Below are 27,969 nucleotides of genomic sequence, written 5' to 3'. Positions count from 1 at the left end.
GTGGCAGGCTGTCTAAATCGCCCGGAGGGGTGATTCATTGCAGGGCTGCGCCACTATCTCTATGCAAGCAGTCGAGAATACATGACTGATAACGGCTTGCAAAAGTTCAGTAAACTATATTTGTGCAAAGTAAAAAACAATAGGCAATAAAGTGCATATAATCAGTACGTGCCGTGTTACCACATTGTATGTTAATTTACTTAAATAGCATCGTGCAAATATGTTCTCCTACAAACGAACTCTATTCTCATTGCCATGAACTAAAACGTAATCTTGTCAAGTTTAACAAAAGCTAGAAATCGCGAAGTTATAAACTAAAAATAACCTTTGGGATTTATTGTCAAGCAGAGGAATGTAACCTACATTCATCTGGGGGGGATGGGGGAGGAGTGCACGTTTAACCGCTCACCACCAACGCCTTCGTGCTGTTCCACGTTTCAGACACCATGGGACCAGCCCGACAACGCATCCACCAGAAAGACACAGAGCTTAACGTGTGCGTAACCACTATACGCGCCCAGCGAAGCGTAGACTTAAAAGGTTTGGATCGATCGTTAAGCGTTTGGTAAGTGACCTGTTGACCAAGACACTACCGTCCTCAGAAGGTGCAAGGGAATTCACAGTTTTATTTACCAGTTAAACTCAACTGTGCTCTTAGCTCTTGTTCATAGGCGAGCTGGTCACACGTAATGATAGCTGATGATCGCAGTAGCTGATATCACCACACGTGAGAATTTATAACAGCAGTCTAATCATCTGAACCAAGGAACCTGGATAAAAACCCAAGCTCCGACCACCACAGCGAGAGCACACGCCGACTCCAAAAGTATAACAGAGGCACCGCCAGGGTCCAGCATGACCTCCTGTGTACCGATCGAGGGAGATAGCATCTTCTCAGCGGCAAATAGCAGCGAAACATTGCCTTAACATTAAAATTATGGATTCACATCTCCAATACAATATTTTGGGGAAACTATCTGAACGTGGTGCTCTGGATGGATGACTGCTTCTTCTCTGTCTTGTTTTATTTATCCACACAATCTCAATGTAACTCTACATCTCTGTAAATAAACCACATTATACATATCAATCTAGCGTCCACGCAACGATCCCCTCCCCCTAGCCCACACACCCCCTCTTTCCCCCCCCTTGCCCCGCCCCCCGTTCTTACCTAGAAACCTCTTACCATGGCATCTCTCTCCCACTTCAGTAGAAAAAACTTCTTGCTGTTGGGTTTCCCACCTGATGATGATTGCTTGTGTTGCAATAGAAACGTCGTGATTTATTTTATTTCATACCTACGTGACTTTACCGAAAGAACCAAAGAGTATTATAAATATCTATAAATATTTGTTGGCATATATATCTGACCATCAGTGAACGTGAAATAAAACTCGTGTTCATAGCCCTGCACAAGTATTTGAGCCTTGGGACGCTAGTTCAACTCCCACTCATGGCCACCAACAATAGTGGTGATTATCTAAACCGGTTCTGGGCCTCCCCTAGGTCGACTCAGCCTCAAATGATAAAATGGTGCGGTAATGCAGTTTGACTTGGTGCTGGCCACCCACCTTGTGTGCTGTGCCTGCCGTTATTAGGTGCTCACTAACAGCTCCATAAGTCTATTAAAGCGATATGGGGAATCGTTTTCTGTGTTTGGTAGAGAAACCTTTCTAAAAACAAGATTTCCCATGTGGGTCGCTCGACCTCTAAATTAATCAGGCGTAAAAATGTGATTTGATCAACTTCTATGGTTAACGGGACAGTCTATATGTGGGTGATGTTTACATCCACGATAGCATGGTTGGCTAAGTGCAGTGCAAAATAAATTGAACATACAAACAACAACAGGACGTTTCCTTCATCTGACCACTGCTACATAGAAGCGACTTCTCTGTCCGTGGCCAGGAGCAGCTTCAAAGCCCCTACATTTACTTTAGCCGATGATATCACAAGTGATGTCCACCGTTGTTGTACAGCAGCCCTTTTGACTGCATTCCATTGTAATGAGAGGCTGCCCTGCTGCAATTAACTCGTCACCACACTTGCGATCTAGAGGTCGATCCTTAGGCCTGGCATTTGGAGCGACGCTGCAAGCTTCTTAAATCTCGCTGCCTCTGTCCACCCAGCTGCGTAAATGGATACAGCACAGTTGGTCGATCGGCAGGTCGCATGCGGTGGTGGGGTAAAGCGTGGGTAACTCCCACCTCTTCCAACAAGGGAAGCATCTTGCAGGGCTGCACCTTTACTGACGGCACCGTCATTGATAAACCACGACGTGCATGGGTCCACGTATGACATGCGAGTAGGGGGTCCACGTGCAGCGTGCGAGGATGCGAGGAAGGGATTCACGTGCAGCGTGTGAGTAGGGGGTCCACGAGCAGCGTGCGAGGTGGGGGTCCACGAGCAGCGTGCGAGGAGGGGGTCCACGAGCAGCGTGCGAGGAGGGGGTCCACGAGCAGCGTGCATGGAGGGGGGCCACTTGTGGCTTGTTAGGAGGGGGTCCAGGTGCGCCGTGAGTGGAAGGGGTTCATGTGCTGTGTGCGGGGAGGGGACCCACGTGCGGCGTGTGAGGAGGGGGTCCAGGGATCTGTTAGACAATCTCTCTAAGACGGCGCTGCTGAGCGTCATCGTCGTCTCCATCGTTGACGAATGCTTTGTTGTCTCGACCAACAGCACCCCTCTTTGACTGCTGGCCCGACGACGACGACTCCACGTAGGAGAGCACGTGCAGCAGCGTGAACAACCTGAATGGGGGCAGAGGGGGGGGGGGGGGGGCACGGAGGGGAAGGGGGAGGGGCACGGGGCGCCACGGTGGCAAAATGTCAGGAGTTAATGGGACAGACCTAGGAGCCAATGGTTAACTGACTGAGATGACTGACAATGCACCAGCTGTGACCCCTACTGTGCCAAATTGTTGTGTTTAGCTGCCCGGTGCTCTGCTTATGGATGCGAGCATCGCTCCTCTGCCCTCCATTATTGCAGGTGGGCGACTGCCTCCAACTGCCAAGTAGCATCTCCTCAGGAGTGGCCGATCTTGAGACCGCTGGTACCAGTTATTGGCAAGTCCACTCATCTCTATATATCCTCTTGTACCATATCATTCCTTTTTTTTCCTAGCCCATGCCGTGCCCTTTTAGTCTGATCTATCCTTCCAAATAATAGCTGCTTTGCCATACAGTGGCTGGGCATGGGGGCTACATGACCCAGCCAACACAGCCACGCTTGTGAGAGGAGCTCACCAATGGGAATGTGTCTAGATCTTTTAAGAATCTGTGAGCTCCTGACACAATCCAGTCTGGTTAAACCCAGGATGCATTGTAGGCAGGGTGACCTGAATATTTCTAACCGGTGCAGATGTTACTTTAGACACCTCAACATCCTTCTCGAAAGAATAAAGAAGGGAAGATATCAATGTGGTCAAAGAAAATCCGGAGCTTCGCATGGAATGACAAACCAAGTAGTTTCCACCCAGTGTTACACAGCCGATGAAAAGATAATGCTGCCCGACTCTTTCGGAGTGAGACCTCGGCTGCGAAACCGGAGCTGATCATAAGCACACTGCCCACACTCACATAAAGGCAAAGACAAGGATCTCCTGGATAGCCTTAAGATACTGTTGGGGCAAGTGCTGTCAGCGAGTGGCACCTATGAAGGCCGGTACGGCACAAAGGGGGAGGTCCAGGACCATTTCAGATAATCGTTACTGTTGTTGGTCACTGAGTCGGCATGCACACACACCCCCTATGGCCACGCATGGGTCGAACCCCTCCCCTCCTCCTCACCTGTGGTACAGCATGGCCAGGAACTGGACAATGAGCATGCTGGAGAAGGTGATGAGGAACATGAAGGCGAGCGGCAGCACGTCGATGACCGTCCCCTCGTTCTTCGTGCTCGGGATCTGGATGTAGAGGTCGGCTCCCACGAACTGCAGTGCCAGGGTCGCCACCAGCCACAGTGCATTGATCATGAAGTAGACGAAAGTGCCCTGCACGTTGGGACAGACAGACCAGGCCTGATTTACATTGCATTGGCCGAGTGGCGGGGGGGATGACCCCGGGCTGTTTATGCGTTCATTTTTCTCCCCCACTGTCCACTCTCGACGCCAAATGGTCACTTCTGTTGTTATTGTTTTATTGTTCATGTATTTTACAAGATTAGCGGATTATTGGAACAATTAACAATTAATTCGTAGAAATAATAAGGCATAGGTAATTCAATGTCGTTTAAATCTTCTTCTACCACATGCCAAGTATGGTAAGTACTCGCTTAACGCCTGCTGTTTGCACAACGCGTTGTCGCTGGAACGCAATTTTTCTGTTATCGAAGCATCTCCGGTACTCGCGATGACGCGTTGCCAGTGCCTTGTTTCTTATCTCTAAGAGTTCCTGCTTCACGCGTTTCCTGTGATCGTCATCTTCCTCCAGAGGCTTGAGGTAGTCACTGATCATGCTCTTCCAAAACTCGTCTTCCTCCTATACATTCCCATCCACGGGACAGAAGGTTCACTTTGTGCGATTGTCCAAATAACAACAACTTACTCCGATGAATAATATTAATATTGTAATAGTAATAGGTTTTACCCTTTTAACTGGCACAAAAACTGATACCTTTATTCAAGGCATCATGTTTGCAATAACCACAACACAAGCAATCAAAATGCAAACAAAAGAGACAACTCTGATAATATGCACTGTCCTTGAAATTGATTGGTCCACACCCGAGACGGCTTTTCTTATAGCCTAGTCTCCACTGGTGTTAAATGCTCACCTCGAGCCCTCAATACTCTGATAGTGCGCTGTTTTTGAGTTGTACGCCTTTTGGCGTCTTCTGGTCCAACACTGCAACACAAGCAATCATCATCAGCTGTGAAAACTACAGCAAGAAAATTTGAAAAAAGTGGCGGTTTTATTAACGTTAGCACCACGTAGAGCGATTTTACAGTTTGTTCAGATGGACGAGTCCATCTATGTTCAGAAAAGATGAGGGGGGAGACGAAAATAATGGATGCGGTCTGAAAGCCACCGTAAGCGTGAACAATCAATTAAGACCCGAAATGGTTTATCAAATCCTTCCAATGATTGCTAAGCCAGAATCCATCTTCTCGATTGGAATTGTCTCTATGTTTGTATACGTGGATAGCCTCATGAACGAATCTCTCATGGTAGCCAGATGGCTTGCAAAGAACGTCTGTCTTGGAGAAGTCAATGTCATGTGAGCCTACTGAATTATAAAAGTGATCTGCCACGGCCGAGGTATTGGTCCTACCGTGTTTTAGGTCTGCTTTGTGTTCACGAATGTCGTTTGGTTTCTCTAATGTAACTACTACCACAGATAATTTTGTTGTTTTATATTTTTATTATTTTATTGTTTCCCTTCTACGTGACTTTACCGAAAGAACCAAGAATATGAATCTCTGCAGTCACGAAGGCTTTAAATCAATATTAATATTAATGGTAATTTGTAATGCCCTATCACTGCACAGTTATTTGCTTTCGACGAGAGACATAGGGAGGGATTCAGAGACACAAGGAGGAATCACATATAGATGGGAAGGCAGCAGCAATGCACACCATGAGACGGTGCTACCAACAATTGCCCAAGCTCTGCAGTCCTCTGCATATAAATGTGTTCTCGGCCAATTAATGATTGTTCACATGTGGCAGAAAACCGGAGCAACCGGAGAAAATGCACGCGTGTGAGGGAGCAACATTACAACCTATACAGACGGAACAGGTGGATTCTACATTTGCTGTACCACCCGCTCCTGGCAAGCCAGGGTGCGGCTCCTTTCTGACGCCCACTGGAACTGAAATTCACGGCATCTTCTCAGTGTGTGATCCACCAACCACGTGTAGCACCAGCGTAGCCACCACCACCTCCAAGAATCATGACATCACTTCCTGTCCACTGTCCAGAATTGTTATCCAAATTGCACTGTCCTTGCACGAGATAAAAACTGCGAGTGGAACTCTCCCAGAACAATGCAGTGCTAAGGTACCTTTTTTTCAAAGTCTCAAAGCCACACATTAGAGGAACGCGTCACTTGTTTGATCGTCACAGAAAACGACACTCAGTCAACTGACGGCAATATTTGGACATCTGGCCAATGCGTTGAACAATTAAGCGAGACAGGCAGCCGGGGGAGGGGAATGATGACTTCTAAATTGATTGAGTTGCTTAGTACAAGAACCCCAACATTAATGTATAATCTTAAACGTAAACATCTCGATATTATTTTGATAGATTTATTTATTTCAGAATGAAGGGCCAAATTAGCTGCCAGGCAGTTTCCCGATATATTTTCTTCATTAAAGTTGGTTGTTATCTTCTGGGCACTTATACACGAACTAGGACATAGATCAAAGATCCCCGTGTAGTCTTAACAGACTGCTGGGGCACGTGCTGTTAGCGACCACCTCTGAAGGCCAGCACGGCACACGAGGAGGTGGGTGGCCAGCACCACGTCCGGCCACAATTGTCTCTTCAATTTGGGATATTTATACACTACACAAGGTACTCATTTGAGGCTGAGTCGACCTAGGAGAGACATAGGACCGGTTCAGATAATCGTCACTGGTGTTGGTGACTGAGCGGGAATCGAACTCAGGTCGCTCGTTTCTAAGCGCAGTGTGTTAACCACTGCGCCACTACTCCCTACAACGTATATGTAGCACACGTACAAAGACCGACACAGACATAAAAACACACAGACATAAAAACACACAGACACAAGGACGCACCTGATCGAGGCTGCACCTCTGGGTGATGGCGTAACCCTGAGGCAGGACGTTCTCAAACATGACCTGCATCTTCTGGTGGCGCTGCCACACGAGGTCATGGCGCCCTGCAAGGGACAAAGGAGGATAGCGATGTGCGGTGCACTCCCACAGAGGCTCGGGAAAAAAGTTTACTGTGACTCAGCGAAGAGAGCTGCGCAGACGGTAGTGATTATTCTCATCGTTAGGCTGGTTTAGCCTGCAACAAAGCCTGGCTGAGTCGCAAGGCTCTGTGTTCATGAGGGTCTTACCAAGTTACCATAGTAGAGGGGTGATGTTGCTGCTGAGTGCGGTCCAAATTAAGTGATTTGCAGTTATCTTTTTCAGAAGTGTAAAATTTTGGCCAATACCAATGACACATCGGAGGAAACTGGAGAAAAAGATGCCCATGCAGAACAGGGGGAGAGAATTCCTCAATCTCCCACGCTTCTACTGCAGCAGCAGCAGCAACATGCCCTCATTACAGAGTGCTTGCCACAAATGAATCACAATAGCTTGCTAATCTCGTCTAGGAGCATTAACCATCACCCACACTTCGTTCATCCATTCATCGAACAAAGACGGTCACCGCATCGCGTGATTTCAGATGCGCGGTCTTGTTTAACTGACAAGCAATGACTTCGCCTTTAATTTTCGATTTAAAGCTTTCGTGACTGCAGGGATTCATCTTCTTGGTTCTTTCGGTAAAGTCACGTAGAATGGAAATAAAATAATACAAATAAAACATAATAAAATAAAATTCTCACGACGTTTCGGCCACAACACAAGTAGCCTTCTTCAGGTGAAGGAACAGAACTGTCGGGACGACAGCGCTTCAATGAACGCTGCTAAGATTCGCAGCGTCTTTTAAGCTAGGTGGGAGAAGTAAAGCGCCTTGACAAAGGTGTTTACATATCAAACAGGATAATTTAGCATTGAAATAGCGGTGTTAAAGCGTTGGATCAGCAGGGTGTTAAAGTCAGAAATTGGCTTGTAACTGGGAGATTAGCATGATGTTAATGTGAGGGATTAACATGTGACTGGTCACGGAAATAGCTATGTTAAAGTCGAAGTTTATATATCAACAGAGGCATTTAGTATATGGACGCTAAAGGACTGCAACTACCCAACTATCATACAATAAACCAATGTGAAAAAACTAAGTATAAACTACATCAATGTTATCAATAAACTCTATATACTCTCCAATCAGCTGAGCTACTAACAATAAGTCGTTATACTAGCCCATCTATGTTCAGAAAAGATGAGGGGGGAGACGAAAATAATGGATGCGGTCTGAAAGCCACCGTAAGCGTGAACAATCAATTAAGACCCGAAATGGTTTATCAAATCCTTCCAATGATTGCTAAGCCAGAATCCATCTTCTCGGTTTAAATTGTCTCTGTGTTTGTATATGTGGATAGCCTCATGAACGAATCTCTCATGGTAGCCAGATGGCTTGCAAAGAACCTCTGTCTTGGAGAAGTCAATGTCATGTGAGCCTACTGAATTATAACAGTGTTCTGCCACGGCCGAGGTATTGGTCCTACCGTGTTTTAGGTCTGCTTTGTGTCCACGAATGTCGTTTGGTTTCTCTAATGTAACTACTACCACAGATAATTTTGTTGTTTTATATTTCTATTATTTTATTGTTTCCCTTCTACGTGACTTTATCGAAAGAACCAAGAATATGAATCCCTGCAGTCACGAAGGCTTTAAATCAAAATGTATATTTATGGTAATTTGTAATGCCCGATCACTGCACAGTTATTTGCTCGCTTTCGACGAGAGACATAGGGAGGGATTCAGATACACGAGGAGGAATCACATATAGATGGGAAGACAGCAGCAATGCACACCATGAGACAGTGCTACCAAAAATTGCCCAAGCTCTGCAGTCCTCTGCATAAAAATGTGTTCTCGGCCAATTAATGATTGTTCACATGTGGCAGAAAACCGGAGCAACCGGAGAAAATGCACGCGTGTGAGGGGGCAACATTATATCCTATACAGACGGAACAAGTGGATTCTACATTTGCTGTACCACCCGCTCCTGGCAAGCCAGGGTGCGGCTCCTTTCTGACGCCCACTGGAACTGAAATTCACGGCATCTTCTCAGTGTGTGATCCACCAACCACGTGTAGCACCAGCGTAGCCACCACCACCTCCAAGAATCATGACATCACTTCCTGTCCACTGTCCAGAATTGTTATCCAAATTGCACTGTCCTTGCACGAGATAAAAACTGCGAGTGGAACTCTCCCAGAACAATGCCGTGCTAAGGTACCTTTTTTTCAAAGTCTCAAAGCCACACATTAGAGTAACGCGCCACTTGTTTGATCGTCACAGAAAACGACACTCAGTCAACTGACGGCAATATTTGGACATCTGGCCAATGCGTTGAACAATTAAGCGAGACAGGCAGCCGGGGGAGGGGAATGATGACTTCTAAATTAATTGAGTTGCTTAGTACAAGAACCCCAACATTAATGTAAAATCTTAAACGTAAACATCTCGATATTATTTTGATAGATTTATATATTTCAGTAGGAAGGGCCCAATTAGCTGCCAGGCAGTTTCCCGATATATTTTCTTCATTAAAGTTGGTTGTTATCTTCTGGGCACTTATACACGAACTTGGACAAAGATCAAAGATCCCCCGTGTAGTCTTAACAGACTGCTGGGGCACGTGCTGTTAGCGACCACCTCTGAAGGCCAGCACGGCACACGAGGAGGTGGGTGGCCAGCACCACGTCCGGCCACCTTTGTCTCTTCAATTTGGGATATTTATACACTACACCAGGTACTCATTTGAGGCTGAGTCGACCTAGGAGAGACATAGGACCGGTTCAGATAATCGTCACTGGTGTTGGTAACTGAGCGGGAATCGAACTCAGGTCGCTCGTTTCTAAGCGCAGTGTGTTAACCACTGCGCCACTACTCCCCACAACGTATATGTAGCACACGTACAAAGACCGACACAGACATAAAAACACAGACATAAAGACACACAGACACAAGGACGCACCTGATCGAGGCTGCACCTCTGCGTGATGGCGTAACCCTGAGGCAGGACATTCTCAAACATGACCTGCATCTTCTGGTGGCGCTGCCACACGAGGTCATGGCGCCCTGCAAGGGACAAAGGAGGATAGCGATGTGCGGTGCACTCCCACAGAGGCTCGGGAAAAAAGTTTACCGTGACTCAGCGAAGAGAGCTGTGCAGACAGTAGTGATTATTCTCATCGTTAGGCTGGTTTAGCCTGCAACAAAACCTGGCTGAGTCGCAAGGCTCTGTGTTCATGAGGGTCTTACCAAGTTACCATAGTAGAGGGGTGATGTTGCTGCTGAGTGCGGTCCAAATTAAGTGATTTGCAGTTATCTTTTTCAGAAGTGTAAAATTTTGGCCAATACCAATGACACATCGGAGGAAACTGGAGAAAAAGATGCCCATGCAGAACAGGGGGAGAGAATTCCTCAATCTCCCACGCTTCTACTGCAGCAGCAGCAACATGCCCTCATTACAGAATGCTTGCCACAAATGAATCACAATAGCTTGCTAATCTCGTCTAGGAGCATTAACCATCACCCACACTTCGTTCATCCATTCATCGAACAAAGACGGTCACCGCATCGCGTGATTTCAGATGCGCGGTCTTGTTTAACTGACAAGCAATTACTTCGCCTTTAATTTTCGATTTAAAGCTTTCGTGACTGCAGGGATTCATCTTCTTGGTTCTTTCGGTAAGGTCACGTAGAATGGAAATAAAATAATACAAATAAAACATAATAAAATAAAATTCTCACGACGTTTCGGCCACAACACAAGTAGCCTTCTTCAGGTGAAGGAACAGAACTGTCGGGACGACAGCGCTTCAATGAACGCTGCTAAGATTCACAACGTCTTTTAAGCTAGATGGGAGAAGTAAAGCGCCTTGACAAAGGTGTTTACATATCAAACAGGATAATTTAGCATTGAAATAGCGGTGTTAAAGCGTTGGATCAGCAGGGTGTTAAAGTCAGAAATTGGCTTGTAACTGGGAGATTAGCATGATGTTAATGTGAGGGATTAGCATGTGACTGGTCACGGAAATAGCTATGTTAAAGTCGAAGTTTATATATCAACAGAGGCATTTAGTATATGGACGCTAAAGGACTGCAACTACCCAACTATCATACAATAAACCAATGTGATAAAACTAAGTATAAACTACATCAATATAACAAATGTACTCAATATATTCTTCAATAAGTTGAGCTATTAACATAAAGTAACTGGGTATACACTACACTATATAATGAATACCATATAGTAAACTAATAAAAAACTAAAATATAAACTACATCAGTGTTATCAATAAACTCTATATACTCTCCAAACAGCTGAGCTACTAACAATAAGTCGTTATACATTACAATGCCATATGGCGAAAAAATGGGTGGCGGTTTTTTCTTTTCAACGTTAGCACCACGGAAAGCGACGAGCTTTGTTCAGACGGACGAGTCCATCTATGCTCGGAACGAAGAAGGGGGGAGAAACAGCCACGATGGGCTGCTCTGTTCTGTGTTGCGTTACAACTATGTTATAAACTAGACTACAATACATTGCAATGTTATACCTTCCAATCTAAACTACATTGTATAATATCGTATACAGCCCAATGTAAGCTCTAACATTATGCATTATATTGATATGTCTCCAACTAAACTTTTTTCTACATTACACGACTATACACCGTAATATACACTGCCATAGACAAACCCACCATTAAATTATACAATGCGTTACTATACACTACCCTATACTTTAGACTGTAAAAAAGACTTGTAATATTACACTATGTATTATTCTACCAACCCTACTGTATACCACACTGCTGTATATTCACTATACAATTATGATACCATATATTGCCTTATGAATTATGTTAAACATTACAATGTTATACTATTTATTATACAACATGCTATACCTTTGACCGTTGTGTGAACGGTATTTAGAGGCAATGCCAGGGAATGAAGGATGTCATTCCTGACTTACAGTAACCCGGGGTTTACAAATTGAGTTGTACCTGCGGTGATTGCTATATCGGGGAGACAAAGCGACATGTCTCTGACCGAATTCGCGAGCACAAATCAGATTTGAAACACGGCAAAACGAATTCTTCTGCCGTAGCTGATCATTGTTACAATGCTGTGGGTGATCACGATACAATTTTCTCCGATACCAAGGTTCTTTGCAAACCCACGGGTTTTTATCAGAGATTTTCTCACGAGGCAATCCAGATCTACAAACACAGACACAATTTCAACCGAGAAGATGGCTTCAAATTAAGCAACCATTGGAAAGATGTTCTAAATCGAACCAAACGTTAAAGGAATTTTTAATAGTACAGTATATTCATTCAATTAGTGGCATCCCAAACTCTCACGGTGGTGCTAATGTATCTTTGATTCTATTTGCGAGCTTGCACAGCTTTACATTTTTATGCAAATTCCTTTGTCAAGGCGTTTTTTCTGTTTACCCACTCACAGCTTAAAGGAGGCGACCTGCGCTTGAATTTTTTCACTCCAACGCTGTCCTCCGGACAGGTTGGTCCCTTCACCTTATGAAGGCCACTTGTGTTTGGTCGAAACGTCGTGATTTTTGTTATTTTATTTTTTTACCTACGTGACTTTACCCAATAGAACCAAAGAGTATGGATCCTTGCAGTCACGAAAGCTTTAAATCTAGAATTGGTGTTAGTCAGCCTGTGGTCTGCCTTAGCTCAGCATGGCACGTGCCAGCTCATGCCCACTGCTATCTTCTCCTGGCAGATTTCATGGCCATCTATTTATTTATTGTTTGCGAGCCAGCTGGTCAGGAAGGTTGGACGATTACCAAGGTTGGCGATGTGTTGGATTATTACATCGGCGAGTCGTGAGAGATGGCGACGACTTGGGGGGAGGCCTTCATCCCGCAGTGTATGGACCACGGCTGTTAATAATGATATTGATTTTGTTTTCACTTAACAATTCTATAGGATTTGCGTAATTTACTCCGAAGTCTTTGCAGTATTTTGGTATTTCATTTGAGTTATGTAAAGTTAAACTTACATTACTAGCGGTGGTAGTGGTCTTTCTCAGACCACTTCATGATATACTAATCCTGCTCCATGTCCACTCGGTATTGCTGTGGTGGATGCGTGTTGATTTAATTACAATCCTTCCACCGTGCTTACGTGTGTGTTTATTTAACTTTATTTAAACATCCCGAGTAGTTGTGGTAGCAACGGCGCTCTGTGATTCACAATAAAGGTGTTTGGGTTAGATCACGTAAGTATAAATGTGTCATAACCCTCCTCCATCCGACACAGCCAGTAAGCTTGATTTGGAGCTTTCATGACTGAAGGAATTACTTTTTGCTTCTTTCGGTAAAGTCATGTAGAAACAAAAGAAATTAAATAATAGAATACGACGTTTCGATTGCAACACAAGCAATCATCATCAGGTACGAATGAATGAGAAAAAACAAACCTGGTCAACTTAGAAATATAATGCAATACAACGTAATCAACCCTACCTGGTTGATTACACTCTTCCAAAGATTGCTAAATTTGAGAGACAAAACACGGACACGGAGACACATATACAGACACGTCAGCAGAGAGAGACACACACATAGGCACACAGAGAAACATGGCCTCTGTGTCGAGGACTTAAATAGAGAGAGAGGGCGGCAGAGAGAGAGGGGGGCAGAGAGAGAGGGGGGTAGATAAATTAGCACGTCAATGAAAGCTTTGGAGCTTTCGTGACTGCAGGAAATACTAAAGAGAACATGGAGACACAGAGAAAATCAACTGAATAAAAAAACTTAGTAAAATTTGGGAAAGTATTGCAATGCAACACAGAGAGTCGGTCAACACACAATTAATGCATAGCCTGGTTGATTACGTTCTTCCAAAGATTACTAAATTAGAAGTTAAGTGTAAAATTTGAGAAAGAGACAAGACAAACACGGAGACACAAAGACAGACACAAGCAGAGAGAGACAACACATTTACAATTTGAATACGAGGTTTTGCTGGTAATTGCATTCAGCATTATCGGGCGATTTCACAAATCGTACTCGAATTGTAAATGTTGTAGATTTACTCTCCAATACACGGGTGGGCTGAAGTAGTCATTAATTGGCGCATTTTGTTTAAGTGACAAACCTGACTGGCTGTGTAGGGAGGTAGAGGGTTACTAAACATTTATACGTATGCGAACTAACACAAAAACCTTTATTATGAATAATATTGCTTGCAAAAGCCTACGTGTTAAACTGGCGTTCTGTTAGTCTGCTGAAACAGCGTGTGCACTGAGGGTGAATCTTGCGTGAGGATTGCATCAGGGACACCCTAGGCCACTGCATTTGCATGTTTTCCAATTACTTCAACGATAACCTGATGGGAATTAATTGTTGAATGCTTAATTCCGACCTGCAACGGTTGTGCGTAATCTGATTGGGTTGAGTGCCATTTTACTGCAGGACTTTAACAGAGGCGAAGGCGTTCAAGGTGCTGAAGTTAATACGCCGAACAATAAAAAGCCGAGCAATAAAACGTGCGGGGCGGGCATGCGGTTCGCACAGTTAAATTGTGTGGCACGACCAGGAAGTGGGGGTGGGGGGGGCGTTGATTTCCCCACCCAGAATGCGAAAGCAACAAAATCAGATCCGATCCGAACGTTAATCACTGTCGCGGGTTTCACATTTCCATAACTTGTAAACAATTAACACATTCCTGTGGAGGGAGCTGGTAGGAACGTTGGGTTGCTCGGTCAATGGCCAGGGTCAACGGCGGCGTGGTGTATTCCGCAAATATGCCCGACTGTGAGGGCGGCCAGAAGCCGGCGTGAGTAGGTTTAACGTTGAGTTGTATAAGGGCACCACGGGGTGACCAGCCCCTCCCCACCCAGCCCCACCCCTCCCACCACCCAGCCCCACCCTCCCCTCCCCACCCAGCCCCTCCCCACCCAGCCCCTCCCTACCCTCCCCTCTCCACCCAGCCCCACCCCTCCCACGTGGACAGACATCCACAGACATACACAATTAATCCCCTGCCTCCTGTGAGAATTAATCCCGGTTGGGCTTCCAGTCCATATAAGGGCACCACGGGGTGACCAGCCCCTCCCCACCCAGCCCCTCCCCACCCTCCCCACCCAGCCCCTCCCCACCCTCCCCACCCAGCCCCTCCCTACCATCCCTTCTCCACCCAGCCGCACCCCTCCCACGTGGACAGACATCCACAGACATGCACAATTAATCCCCTGCCTCCTGTGAATTAATCCTGGTTGGGCTTCCAGTGCACTACGTTTCCTACCAGTAAAATCACGCTGTACACGTCTGCCATCCACACGCACCCATTCTCAAGCGCTGTCCAGGCTCGGCGCTGCTGATATCTGGTGGCATCCCGCACCAAAGACAAAGATCCCCTGTGTAGCCTTAATAGACTGTTGGAACAAGTGCTGTTCACAAGAAGCGCCTATGAAGGCCAGCACGGCACGCCGAGGGGGTGGGTGGCCAGCACCATGCCCGGCCGCCTTTGTCTCCCCAGCGGCGACATTTAAACATCGTACCAAGTTATAATTTGAGGCTGAGTTGACCTAGGGGAGCCGCTGTACGGGTTCAGACAATCGTCACTGGTGTTGACCTTGAGCGAGAATCGAACTTGGGTCGCCAGGTTCATAGCGCAGTGCACTAACCACTGCACCACCACTCTGCACCACACACGCGCGCATCCTACACCACACACACATCCTGCACTACACACATCCTGCACCACACAAGCATCCTGCACTACACACATCCTGCACCACACAAGCATCCGGCACTACACACATCCTGCACTACACACATCCTGCACCACACACATCCATCCTGCACTACACACATCCTGCACCACACAAGCATCCTGCACCACACAAGCATCCTGCACCACACACACACATCCTGCACCACACACATCCTGCACCACACAAGCATCCTGCACCACACACACACATCCTGCACCACACACACACATCCTGCACCACACACACACATCCTGCACCACACACACACATCCTGCACCACACAAGCATCCTGCACCACACACACACATCCTGCACCACACACACACATCCTGCACCACACACACACATCCTGCACCACACACACACATCCTGCACCACACACACACATCCTGCACCACACACACACACATCCTGCACCACACATCCTGCACCACACACACACATCCTGCACCACACACACACACACATCCTGCACCACACACACACACCCTGCACCACCACACACACCACAGCTGTCTGCGCACCCACGCCCGTCGGGTGAATTCTCCCGCAGGCGGCGCCAACGGTGGAGTCCCTCGTGAGTCGGTCGACCAGCATGGAGAGCGCCGAGGGGTAGAAGTCCGTGTCTCCGTCCAAGGCCAGCACGTAGGCGTTGCGCTTCTTCCTCTGCGGGGGTGAACGGGGAGTAGTGGCATGGAGACAGATCAGCAACAGCGGTGGCATTACAGCCGTGACCTCGTACAGAGCAAGCAAAGCAACCCGCTCACTTAGCTCCTCAACCCCAACGCTCTTTCTCCTACCTCTAACAACCAAACACACAACGTATGCATGCTGTATGCAAGGAGGATGTGTCCCCCAATATTCAAATATGCTCAAAATGCCCCCCCCAATGTATTGCTATAAAATAAATTTCTGTTTATATGATTGTAGTTATGGTTGTACTTTATTAATCCCTGATCTCTGCCATTACATACAATGAAACAAGAAAAGGTAAATAAGAAAAACAGAGCATTGGAATACAATACACTATTAGACATTATTGTAAAAAAAGTCCTATGTGTTAGTGAATATTTTTTTATATATTTTAGGCAGGAAATGGCAGGAAACGAGTATTCAAATTAAGATTTATTTTTTTTCTGGGGGAGACCCCCTGGAAGAATTAGTCCCCCCAATGTTGACTCCATGGCTACGGCCTTAGCTGTATGTATATTGTATGTATGTATAACTTCTTTCGCATCGTATGTAGCCAACCATGTTCGTCAGGAAAGGATACAAACTAAACACAAACTGCATTTCACAGAAATGAGTGTTCAAATAGATTATTTAAAAGTGCATAGCTCCAGTGGATTCCTAATAACAACCACGCGGGTGGAGAGATCATTTCTATCTGCAGCGCTACAACCTCTGGAAACAACCTCCCTGAAGCGGTGCGCACACTCGACTCCATCGTCACTTCATTAAGTGACAACTCAACAGCAACAACGCGGCTCTTTTCGCTTGCGTACACCAACAACTAACTCCGGTCATCCTCGCAGCAGCGGCTTTGGGCGAGCCATCGAACAAAGATGGGCACTGCATCTCGCGCTTTCAGATGCGCTTCTACGGTTGTCTGGAACGCTCTTCCTTCCGATATTAGGAAGCAACTGGAGGTTTGCACTTTTAAATAATCAATTAGATTGGAAACTACATTCTCTAGAACTGCTTTTTGTGTTTGGTTTGTTGTCCTGCCCCCACACCTCCGATTAGCACGGTTGGCTACGTACAGTGTGAAAGAAGTTAAACATAAATACAACTACATTTCAGCCGCAAACCTATTTTACACTTCTATTTTAAACAACTGTAATAAGTGTATATTTTTTTCTTTTTGTATAGAAAGTTATATTGCTATTGTAGTGACCTATATTGGGTCACTACGGCGTTTAGCGCCAGTTACTGACAAAATAGGGGAACTGTGCGTGTTAGAGCCTCTCTCTGGCACCAGAGTATGTTTGGCATGGAAGGGCGCCCTACGGGGCATGTTTCTGGTGACTATCAGAGAAAGGGCAGTTGAGGACGTGACAGTCTAGGTAAACCCGAGAGGGCACGTGACCAGGACAGGATAATGAGGGGGGCCAAAAGGTGGCGAGAGGGACACGTGATATTAGGCCCAGAACCTTCTGGTAATATCCAGAAGGGTGCGTGGCCGAGGGCGGAGCCAGGCCACGCTCAGGGGCATAAAAGGGAGGTCCCGAGAGCCGATCCAGGCTGTCTGTTGGAATGGAACGCGTCGGTGCTACGCCTCTTCGATCCTCGGTCGTCGGTCTTTACGCTCGGCATCGTGGGTCAGGCAGTGTGTTACTTACTGACCCGGTTATGTAGTTACCCCGTTGTGGTCTAGTTACCCGTTGTCGTCTAGTTAACCTGCTGTATGTTTATGTAGTTACCCTGTTGGGGTGTAAGAATAAACGTGTTGCCTCCGAGTTCAAGTGTGTGCCTCCGTGGAACCCACTACACTATTTTGAGTATCAACGTGATGATGGCGCGTTGAGTGACAGATTGTGCCAGAAAGGCAACCAAAGATTAACTTCTAAATGTGCCGACTCTGCGTGCAGAGACACGCATAGTGCATGCTATGACTGGGCCTCGACCCAGAGGGAAAGGGCCTGAGAGAGAGAGAGACCCTCTAACAAACGAAACAATTTAAATTTACTAGGCAAGACCCACTGAGCAATTAGCTCTTTTCAGAAGCGACCTGGCTATCATAAATAATAGCTCAACAAAGTGGATTATCACTTGGATATTTATAGCAGCCAAATACACGAAATGCGTGATGTTGATTCTAAATGTGGAGGGGAAAACCGGAGGACCCAGAGATATATCCATGCGGCCAAGGGGAGAGAGACACGTAAACTTAAAATATGCAGGCATCAGGGTCGGGATCGAACGCAGTGCCTCCTGCATACCAAGCGAGGTAGTTAAAATCTCGCCATGGCGGCACCCTAGCAGGGTGTATTTGGCCTACACTTCCACACTGCTCCCACGTCTTGGGAGAAGTATAATTGGGTAGGCCCTGCACGTTCCCTGGATGGGCAGCTTGCGTGCGGTTCGCGTGCGGTGGGGTAGAGTGCGAATACTCACACTCTACCCCACCGCATGTAGAACTGCCCATCCACGGAATGTGCAGGGCCTACCCATTTATACTGCTAAGTTGAAAGTGGCCTCCCCTATGTCGGCTTAGCCTTAAATGAGTAAACATTAGCACTGGTGAGACAAAGACGGATGGGCGTGGTGTTGGACACACGACCCGCTCGCATGTCATCCCACCCTTAACAGGTGCTCGCTAACAGCACTTGCCTCAACAGTCTGCTAATGGATATATGAGGCGTCGTTGTCTTTGCAGTTTACAAAATCCTTACCTCTACCCATTCCTCTTGTTCATCTTTCTTAACTGTGTGGATCTTGCGGTAGATCTTCCAGCCAAGGAGGTAGTACAAGTACATCACCTGTACAGAACACGTCAAGGGGTTTAATAACAACAATCACCATCAGCAGCAGCAGCAGCAGCCGTGATTGATCCACTACTGGATTAAGACCTACCCAAGTCGTCGCGATGTTTCATGAGATCCTGAGTCGTTATCCACCCAGAACCTCTATTACCGACTGATTCCATCGCTCCATCTCCCCAGTGGTCACCTCTCCGCAATGAGTTCCATTCTTTGGCTGCCGCTCCGTTATTATTCTCGACCCAATGGCCATGACAGCGCGTGCTGTTCAAGTGTAACTCAACAGCGCCACCAACCTTCCCCCCCCCCCAGTCGTGGATAGAAGGCAATAGAACAACACGCAAATGAGCATCGGCGTGAGATTGCTGTGATACATCGATAACAACCCTGGTGCAGTCATCATCATCGTCATAGCACTCAACGGGTAACACCACGGAACACCAAATTAATCGAGTCGGGGAACACTCGGTCACGGACAACACTGCTGTGTGCAACTCGTTTACAGCACTTGCCCCAAAAAGCCTGCTGAGCCTATATGGGGTATCTTCGTCTCTATGGTGTGCACTGATTCGCACGTGAAACGAATTTTTAATCATCACGTGATTTAATTTCAATATGAGAGCATGACTCTCGAGGTAGCATACAGATGGCTTCAATAGATGTGAGCTATTGCCATCTGCTTCTTACGGCTGATGCTGATGTCGACTCGTAGAGCGAGCTGTAAATTTACATCGAGGTGGTTGACGATCCAGATGATTGCGTCAGGAGTAGCGGAGTGGCGAATCATCGCTGCTGTGATGATGCCTCTCCCTTCATTCGTGTTGTGAATCGGGTGTTGAGTCGTTGTGTGTTCAGTCGCTCTGTTCCAGGTGGTGACCACTGTCGATATTAGGAATGCACCGAAGCTGTGCACTTTTAACTCTAGATTGGATACTAATTTATTTAGAACTGCTTTTTGTGTTTATTTATTTGTATCTTTCTCTATACCACCAATTAGCATGGTTGGTGAGGTACAGTGCGATAGAAGTTCAGCATACATACGTATCGTCGCCGGACACTGACCGGAGATATTTACTTTTCCAATTGTGCATAATCGTCATCGTCATGTAGAAGCACATCAGATGTTGCTGTTGCTACTATGCTCTAAGTGTGGATGCGGTTGTAGGGTTTGTGGCCCAATGAGATTTGGGGCGGAAGATCTGAAGCCCAGGGATGCAACAAATACCTGGGACAAGCACTTGCGGTGGCGGACTATCGCCTTGTCTTTGAGGTGCACGCACAGCGAGTTGCCGTGCGGGAGTTTGTAGGAGAGTCGCGCTCCGTACGGCGTCTGAGTCCTCTCCATTGAGGGCGCCTCTTGTGGAATCTTCGAGTTTTTCTCAAAATACCTTCACATCAGCAGCAGCAGCGCAAGCGACAGAAAAGACATGCCCCAATTACTATGTTCCATTGCTGCTACTGCTGTCATATCTGGGATGAAGTCCCCAGTTGCCACCTCACTGCTGCACTCGCAATTTTTTTTATTTTGATTATTTTGCTGCTATAAATTTCCACATGATAAGCCACTTCGTTACGCTATCATTTGCGGCCAGTGCGCTTCTAAAAAAAAAGATTATACCTCAGTGGGTCTTACCTGGTAAAAAAAAGAATAGTTTCGTTTTATTTGTGATCTGCTAACCTGTCCTATACTTTGCACTCCTATCGTGTTGTTTGTTGAGGTAACGGTCTGACCCGCCCCTGCTGGACATCTGTGAAATAGAGCTTTTAGCTCATCGAATTCCTCCTGCAGTATAAATACATATTCTGATTCGGAATTGAGTAAAGCAGCAGCAGTCGTGGGTGACTGATGATCCAGCACTCAAAGATTATTTCCCAGTCGTTTGCTCGCTCTCTGTCAGTCAGTCGCCTCCGTATCTCACTTCTATCGCTACTACTTCTACAACCATTGTTACTGTTCACACGAACTTCGCTGCTCGATTGCTCCACCCATGGCGAGGGCCTCGGTCGCCCAGACTGAGTCGTCTCGTTGCCCAAATTCTTACCAACGCACGAACAAAAGACAAAGATCCCCCCGTATAGCCTTCAACAGAGTGTTGGGGCAAGGGCTGTTAGCCAGTAGCACCCATGAAGGCCGGCCCGACACACAAGGGGGTGGGTGACCAGCACCACACCCGCCTGCTTTTATCTCCCCAGTGCTGCACCGTTTGTGTAAATTATGTTAAGCGCCTAGTCCGCTCTACAGCAAGGTTGGCTACGTATGGTGCAAAAAATAGTTCAACAGATGAGGTTTCTGCTCAATTCAACACGCGCGTGAACGTCCATCTATCACACCGCCCACCATAGTGTCTCTGTTTGCCGGCCAATTGTCAGTTTGTGCACCTTCGGATTTGCACTCAACAACGGTGATGGTGACGCAAGGAAGGCATTGCTAGCCCTGCGATCCGCACTCACGACGTTCATCTGCGTGACCATCACCAATCATCGTCATCGTTCACCATGATCTATTCACTTCTGAACGAAGGCATCGGCGCAACCTGTTGCCATCCTTCCCGTGGTCTCTCGCACCACGAGCTGAGCTTAACCACCCCGTGTCGTCCCGTGCTTTGTTATTACAAGGCCCGTGCCTCTATCCATCCATCCCTCCCTCCCTCAACCCACCCACCCACCCAGCTCATCGCTACCACAGAATAACATCCGGTGCACTGACCGGCACACTTCAGCGATGACGTCCGTGAGGCTGGTCACGAACTGGTTGACCACCATGCGATCTCCCTTCCTCTCGAAGGCGTCGTCGAAGTAGATGTGAGCCGAGAAGTCGTACGGTTCCCGCTTCACCGTCTTCCCCTCCTCCTCCTCATGATTATTCTCCTTCTCCCACTTCTTTTCCTCCTTTTCCTCCTTCTGCTTATTTTCCTCATTCTCTTTCTTCTTCTCTTCTTTATTTTTCTCCTTCTCCTCCTCCTTCTTCCCATCCTGCCCCTCCTTCCCCTCTTCTTCCTCCTTCTTATTCTCATTCTTCTCCATCTCCTCCTTTTTCTCATTCTTCTTCTTCCCTCCGCCGCGGGAACCGACGTTGAGATCCTTTGGCTCACTCCTGTCCAGCCTGGCAGCGGCAAGGGGGAAGGGTCGTTATTGTTATCCCGCCACACGCTCCCCATCGAGTCAAGGTCATGGTACAGCATCGCTCTCCTCTGCAATCGAGCGCTCTCCCAAGGTCTCCCGCCGAAACGTTTCCTACACCTTTCTCATCCCACTGATCACAGCAAACTTCCACCGCATCCTACTGAGTTCAACTCACAACGATCTCTACCCATCGCCAGCACCGGCTTCTGGATGAGTGCGTTTCTCTGTAGCTGTACCAGTCAGCAGCCGTCTGGAGCTCTCTCTGTATCTCCCACTGGTGCACACGCAGGAGCAACCAAGAAGCAGACTCTAACCCATCCAGGCTCTCACCTGCCCAGGCTCTCACCTGTCGACGCTCTCAATATTAGCATGCATCATAATAATTTTTGTTGCGGGAGCCCAGACGTGTTAACTCAAGAGAAGTTTACAGCTTGCACAATTCACAAACATCGTTCAATGGTCACATACAAAGACCGGTCCGCGTTAAACACGATCAGCTGATTAGTTGCGACGTTCGAAGGAGGGCAAATGTTCTCGAGGTTAGTAACGCGCTGCTCCATGTGAAGATGTCATATTTACGAGCATCCAAAGAAAATTGAAAATACACCGCCCACAAATACTGCACTGCGTGTAAGCGGTTAAATGTCCAAGGTCGAAATATGACGGTCGTATATGCGACATGGTAATATGGCATTGCTGTAGATTGTCCAAATAAGAGCCACAGTAATGTGGTTCTATTTTGTTTAACATTTTTTCACCGGCATATGCATTGCTGCATATATCACGATATATTTTTTTCAGGACACTTTAAACGTGCAGTTTAGATTAATATCCTCAAATCTCGTTGAGCTGAAGGGAGGGACGCGGTAGCGTGGTAGCCTGACTGGTGTGGTGCCCTGCAGAAATGAATGTACGTATGTGTGGTGGACTTATTTCACACCATACATACCCAACCAAGATAATCGAATGTGCAGGAGAACGACAACAATCTAAACACAAAAATAAATTCTGAAGAAATTAGTTGTCAATATTATTTAAAAGTAAATAGCTCCAGTTGTTTCCTAATATCGGAAGGAAGAGTGTTCCAGACGGCCGCAGAAGGGCATTTGAAAGTGTGCGGTGCCGTGACCACACCCCATCTGCATAATCGCGAGGGACCCCCACTGGCCCTTGGGATCCGGCCGCTTGATGGAATTGGGCGATAGGGAATACACCACCTCAGGATGGACGAGATGATCTTCGTCATCTCCTCCTTGGTCTCGTGCCACATGGTTGCGCACAACCCCTCTCTTGCTTGTGGTTGCTAGAGGATACAACGAGAAGATGAAATCATGTTCAGATTGAGAGAGGGAATCGCAGAGCGCGGTTCTCTGTTTTATGCATTGGGCATATTGTGGGATGGACATATTTCAGTCTGTAGAACAGAAGGGCAAACGTCACAAATCGTCATCATTATTAAATAAATTCAGAAAGAAAAAAATCCTGCTTTGATTACACTGCTCATACTTAACCTCTGACACTCAAAACACGAAACATAGACAAAGGCATCGATCAGACTAACACAAACTAAAAACAAAGATCGTCCATAGAGCCTTGAGAGACTGTTGGGGCAAGGGCTGTAAGCGACTAGCACCGATGAAGCGGGAAACGGGACTTGAGGGAGTTTATGGCCAGTCACACAGACACACACCTAGTCACACAAGACACACACCTTGTCACACAGACACCTAATCACACTTACACCTCGTCACATAAATACAGCAAACAAAAAAGTTCCCCTGTGTAGCCTGAACAAACTGTTGGGGCACGTGCTGATAGCGAGCACCTATGAAGGCCGGCACTGCACACAAGCGGGTGGGTGGCCAACACCACGCCCGGCCGCCTCCCCAGTGGTGATGTTTACACACCACACCAGTTACTAATTTGAGCAAGAGGAGGCCATGACCTATTCACACACACACCTACTCACAGAGACACCTAGTCACACACACACTTACTCACAGAGACACCTAGTCACACACACACACCTACTCACAGAGACACCTAGTCACACACACACACACCTACTCACAGAGACACCTAGTCACACACACACCTACTCACAGAGACACCTAGTCACACACACACTTACTCACAGAGACACCTAGTCACACACACACACCTACTCACAGAGACACCTAGTCACACACACACACCTACTCACAGAGACACCTAGTCACACACACACACCTACTCACAGAGACACCTAGTCACACACACACACCTACTCACAGAGACACCTAGTCACACACACACACACCTACTCACAGAGACACCTAGTCACACACACACACACACCTACTCACAGAGACACCTAGTCACACACACACCTACTCACAGAGACACCTATTCACACACACACACACCTACTCACAGAGACACCTAGTCACACACACACACCTAGTCACAGAGACACCTATTCACACACACCTACTCACAGAGACACCTAGTCACACACACACACACACCTACTCACAGAGACACCTAGTCACACACACACACACCTACTCACAGAGACACCTAGTCACACACACACACACCTACTCACAGAGACACCTAGTCACACACACACCTACTCACAGAGACACCTATTCACACACACACACACCTACTCACAGAGACACCTAGTCACACACACACACCTAGTCACAGAGACACCTATTCACACACACCTACTCACAGAGACACCTAGTCACACACACACACACCTACTCACAGAGACACCTAGTCACACACACACACACACCTACTCACAGAGACACCTATTCACACACACACACACCTACTCACAGAGACACCTAGTCACACACACACACCTAGTCACAGAGACACCTATTCACACACACCTACTCACAGAGACACCTAGTCACACACACACACCTACTCACAGAGACACCTAGTCACACACACCTACTCACAGAGACACCTAGTCACACACACACACACCTACTCACAGAGACACCTAGTCACACACACACACCTAGTCACAGAGACACCTATTCACACACACCTACTCACAGAGACACCTAGTCACACACACACACACCTACTCACAGAGACACCTAGTCACACACACACACACCTACTCACAGAGACACCTAGTCACACACACACACCTAGTCACAGAGACACCTAGTCACACACACACACCTACTCACAGAGACACCTAGTCACACACACACATCTACTCACAGAGACACCTAGTCACACACACACACACACCTACTCACAGAGACACCTAGTCACACACACACACACCTACTCACAGAGACACCTAGTCACACACACACACACACACCTACTCACAGAGACACCTAGTCACACACACACCTACTCACAGAGACACCTATTCACACACACACACACCTACTCACAGAGACACCTAGTCACACACACACACCTAGTCACAGAGACACCTATTCACACACACCTACTCACAGAGACACCTAGTCACACACACACACCTACTCACAGAGACACCTAGTCACACACACACACACACACCTACTCACAGAGACACCTATTCACACACACACACACCTACTCACAGAGACACCTAGTCACACACACACACCTAGTCACAGAGACACCTATTCACACACACCTACTCACAGAGACACCTAGTCACACACACACACCTACTCACAGAGACACCTAGTCACACACACACACACCTACTCACAGAGACACCTAGTCACACACACACACCTACTCACAGAGACACCTAGTCACACACACACACCTAGTCACAGAGACACCTATTCACACACACCTACTCACAGAGACACCTAGTCACACACACACACACACCTACTCACAGAGACACCTAGTCTCACACACACACACACCTACTCACAGAGACACCTAGTCACACACACACACCTAGTCACAGAGACACCTAGTCACACACACCTACTCACAGAGACACCTAGTCACACACACACACCTACTCACAGAGACACCTAGTCACACACACACACCTACTCACAGAGACACCTAGTCACACACACACACACCTACTCACAGAGACACCTAGTCACACACACACACCTAGCACCTAGTCACAAATTACTCATAGTCACACACGCTCATAGTCACACACGCAAGTCCAATACACCGCACCAACACCAACATACGAACCTCCTCTCCTCCAGCACCACCACCTCCTCCTCCTGCTGCTGCTGCTGCCGCCGGTTGAGCAGCAGCCCCGCGACGAGACACGCAGGCTGCGGGGTGCGGCGCACGAAGAGCTCGCGTGTGCGCTCCATGCGCCTCGCGTCATCTGGGCGCAACGCCGGCGCCACCGCCAGCAGCAGCGCCGCCAACCACAGAGCCCCGGCGCCGAACGTGGCCACGGCGTCCACTGCGGAGTCCTCGCCGGCGCCTACGAACGAGCAGACGGCGGCGGCCGTGCGGTCGTAGAAGAGTGAGGCGGTTGCGGGACGTCGTCCGCTCGGAGCCGTTCCACCGTCGGACCGACTCGCAGTCGTAGCGAGAGTCGCCCGAGGCGTCGAGCGCGAGGTGGAGGGCGAAGACGACCGCCAGGGCGGCGGGCGTGCCGAGGCAGAGCGGCGCGGCGAAGCAGCTCCCCTGCTGGCGGATCTTGCAGGCGGCGTTCGCGAGCCACTTGCAGAGGATGGAAGCGCCCGCCTGCACGCCCAGCAGAGCCAGGACGAGCGCCATGCGCTCGCGGTGTTCCGCGATGCCGCCGATGGCGCTGAAGCTCCTCCACTCGCCCTCGACGCCCGCGTCCAGCAGCACGACCGCCACGATGATGAGCGTGCGCACGAGCGAGCCGTAGAACTCGGCGAGGTTCCGCGATTCGCCGATGGCGTCGCGGAATTCCCGGAGCCAACCGGCGGGCAGGAAGTTCTCCCACCACGACAGGGACACGAGCAGCAGGCTCAGCAGCAGCAGCGCCAGGTGCGCGAACCTTCTTGCCTCCGTGGAGCCATCGTCGGGCGCCACCAACGCCACCTTGGCGACCGACAGTGCTAAGGCGACGAGACAGCAGCAGAGGTAGGCCAGACTCAGGAGCTTGGACGTCCGGGGCGGCTTCCTGCGTCCCGTCCACCTGCCGCCGAACTGCAGCGCGCTCGGCACCAGGGTGACGCCGTTGAGGAGGAGGATGCTGCTGAGAAGGTTCGCCGACTCCGCCGGGAGGACGACGATGGCCATGAGCGCCGCTCCGAGGCCGATGAAGCCTTCCAGCAGGCAGTTCTGGGTGACGCCCAAACAAACGCAAGGACACTGAGACATAGAGAGATTGAGGATTGTTGGAATGGTGAAACACGCCAAACAAACGCCGGGGCTATCGTGGTTTGTTTTTTAAAGGCCTAATTGTCGTCTTTGTACAAAACAGGTGACAACTGCGCTGGCCAACGTTGGTGAGGCTTGGGAAAAAATCAACCCCCACTGATGGACATGGCCCAACGTGGATTAAAGACAACAACAAGACCTCCTTAAAAGGAATGCATACATCAAGGCCCCGCAGAGTTTGTTATTAAGGTTGTTATTGTTTCTAGCTTTGAAGCTTTCGTGACTGCAAGGATCCATACTCTTCGGTTCTATTTGGTAAAGTCACGTAGGTAAAAAATAAAAACAAAAATCACGACGTTTCGGCCACAACACAAGTGGCCTTCATCAGGTGAAGGGGACCGTACTGTCACGAGGACAGCGTTGGAGTGAAGACAATCCAGCCCAGGTCGCGTCCTTTTAAGCTGTGTAGGAGGACACAAAACGCTTTGGCA

The 27,969-nt window shown here is 47.9% G+C and overlaps 1 protein-coding gene across 3 annotated transcripts; it reads right to left on the bottom strand.

Moving 5' to 3' along the window:
* Positions 1–100: 100 nt before the first annotated feature.
* On the bottom strand, positions 101–26,491 carry LOC142923880 (uncharacterized). 3 transcript variants are annotated; one of them, XM_076064855.1, is made up of 10 exons: positions 26,360–26,491; positions 23,398–23,483; positions 21,765–22,160; positions 20,283–20,445; positions 18,971–19,057; positions 16,100–16,241; positions 9,787–9,890; positions 6,744–6,847; positions 3,786–4,475; positions 101–2,747 (listed from the first exon to the last, which is right to left on the bottom strand). In XM_076064855.1, exons 2-9 carry the CDS (start codon positions 23,448–23,450, stop codon positions 4,448–4,450), a joined length of 1,077 nt encoding a protein of 358 aa, XP_075920970.1. In that variant the 5' UTR covers positions 23,451–23,483; positions 26,360–26,491; the 3' UTR covers positions 101–2,747; positions 3,786–4,447. The 3 variants fall into 3 exon arrangements, with proteins under 3 accessions (XP_075920970.1, XP_075920971.1, XP_075920969.1); XM_076064856.1 differs by having other exon boundaries at positions 3,786–3,988; XM_076064854.1 differs by lacking the exons at positions 101–2,747; positions 3,786–4,475; positions 6,744–6,847; positions 9,787–9,890 and having other exon boundaries at positions 15,056–16,241.
* Between the last annotated feature and the right edge of the window lie 1,478 nt (positions 26,492–27,969).

This window comes from Petromyzon marinus, unplaced genomic scaffold (assembly GCF_048934315.1).
Source record: "Petromyzon marinus isolate PM22_M1 ecotype Great Lakes invasive population unplaced genomic scaffold, UKy_Petmar_22M1.pri1.0 PM_Scaffold_82, whole genome shotgun sequence".
In the NCBI taxonomy this organism is placed as follows: Eukaryota; Metazoa; Chordata; class Hyperoartia; order Petromyzontiformes; family Petromyzontidae; genus Petromyzon; species Petromyzon marinus.
The sequence above is the reverse complement of the archived record's forward strand: the minus strand, read 5'-3'. Positions and strand labels throughout refer to the sequence as shown.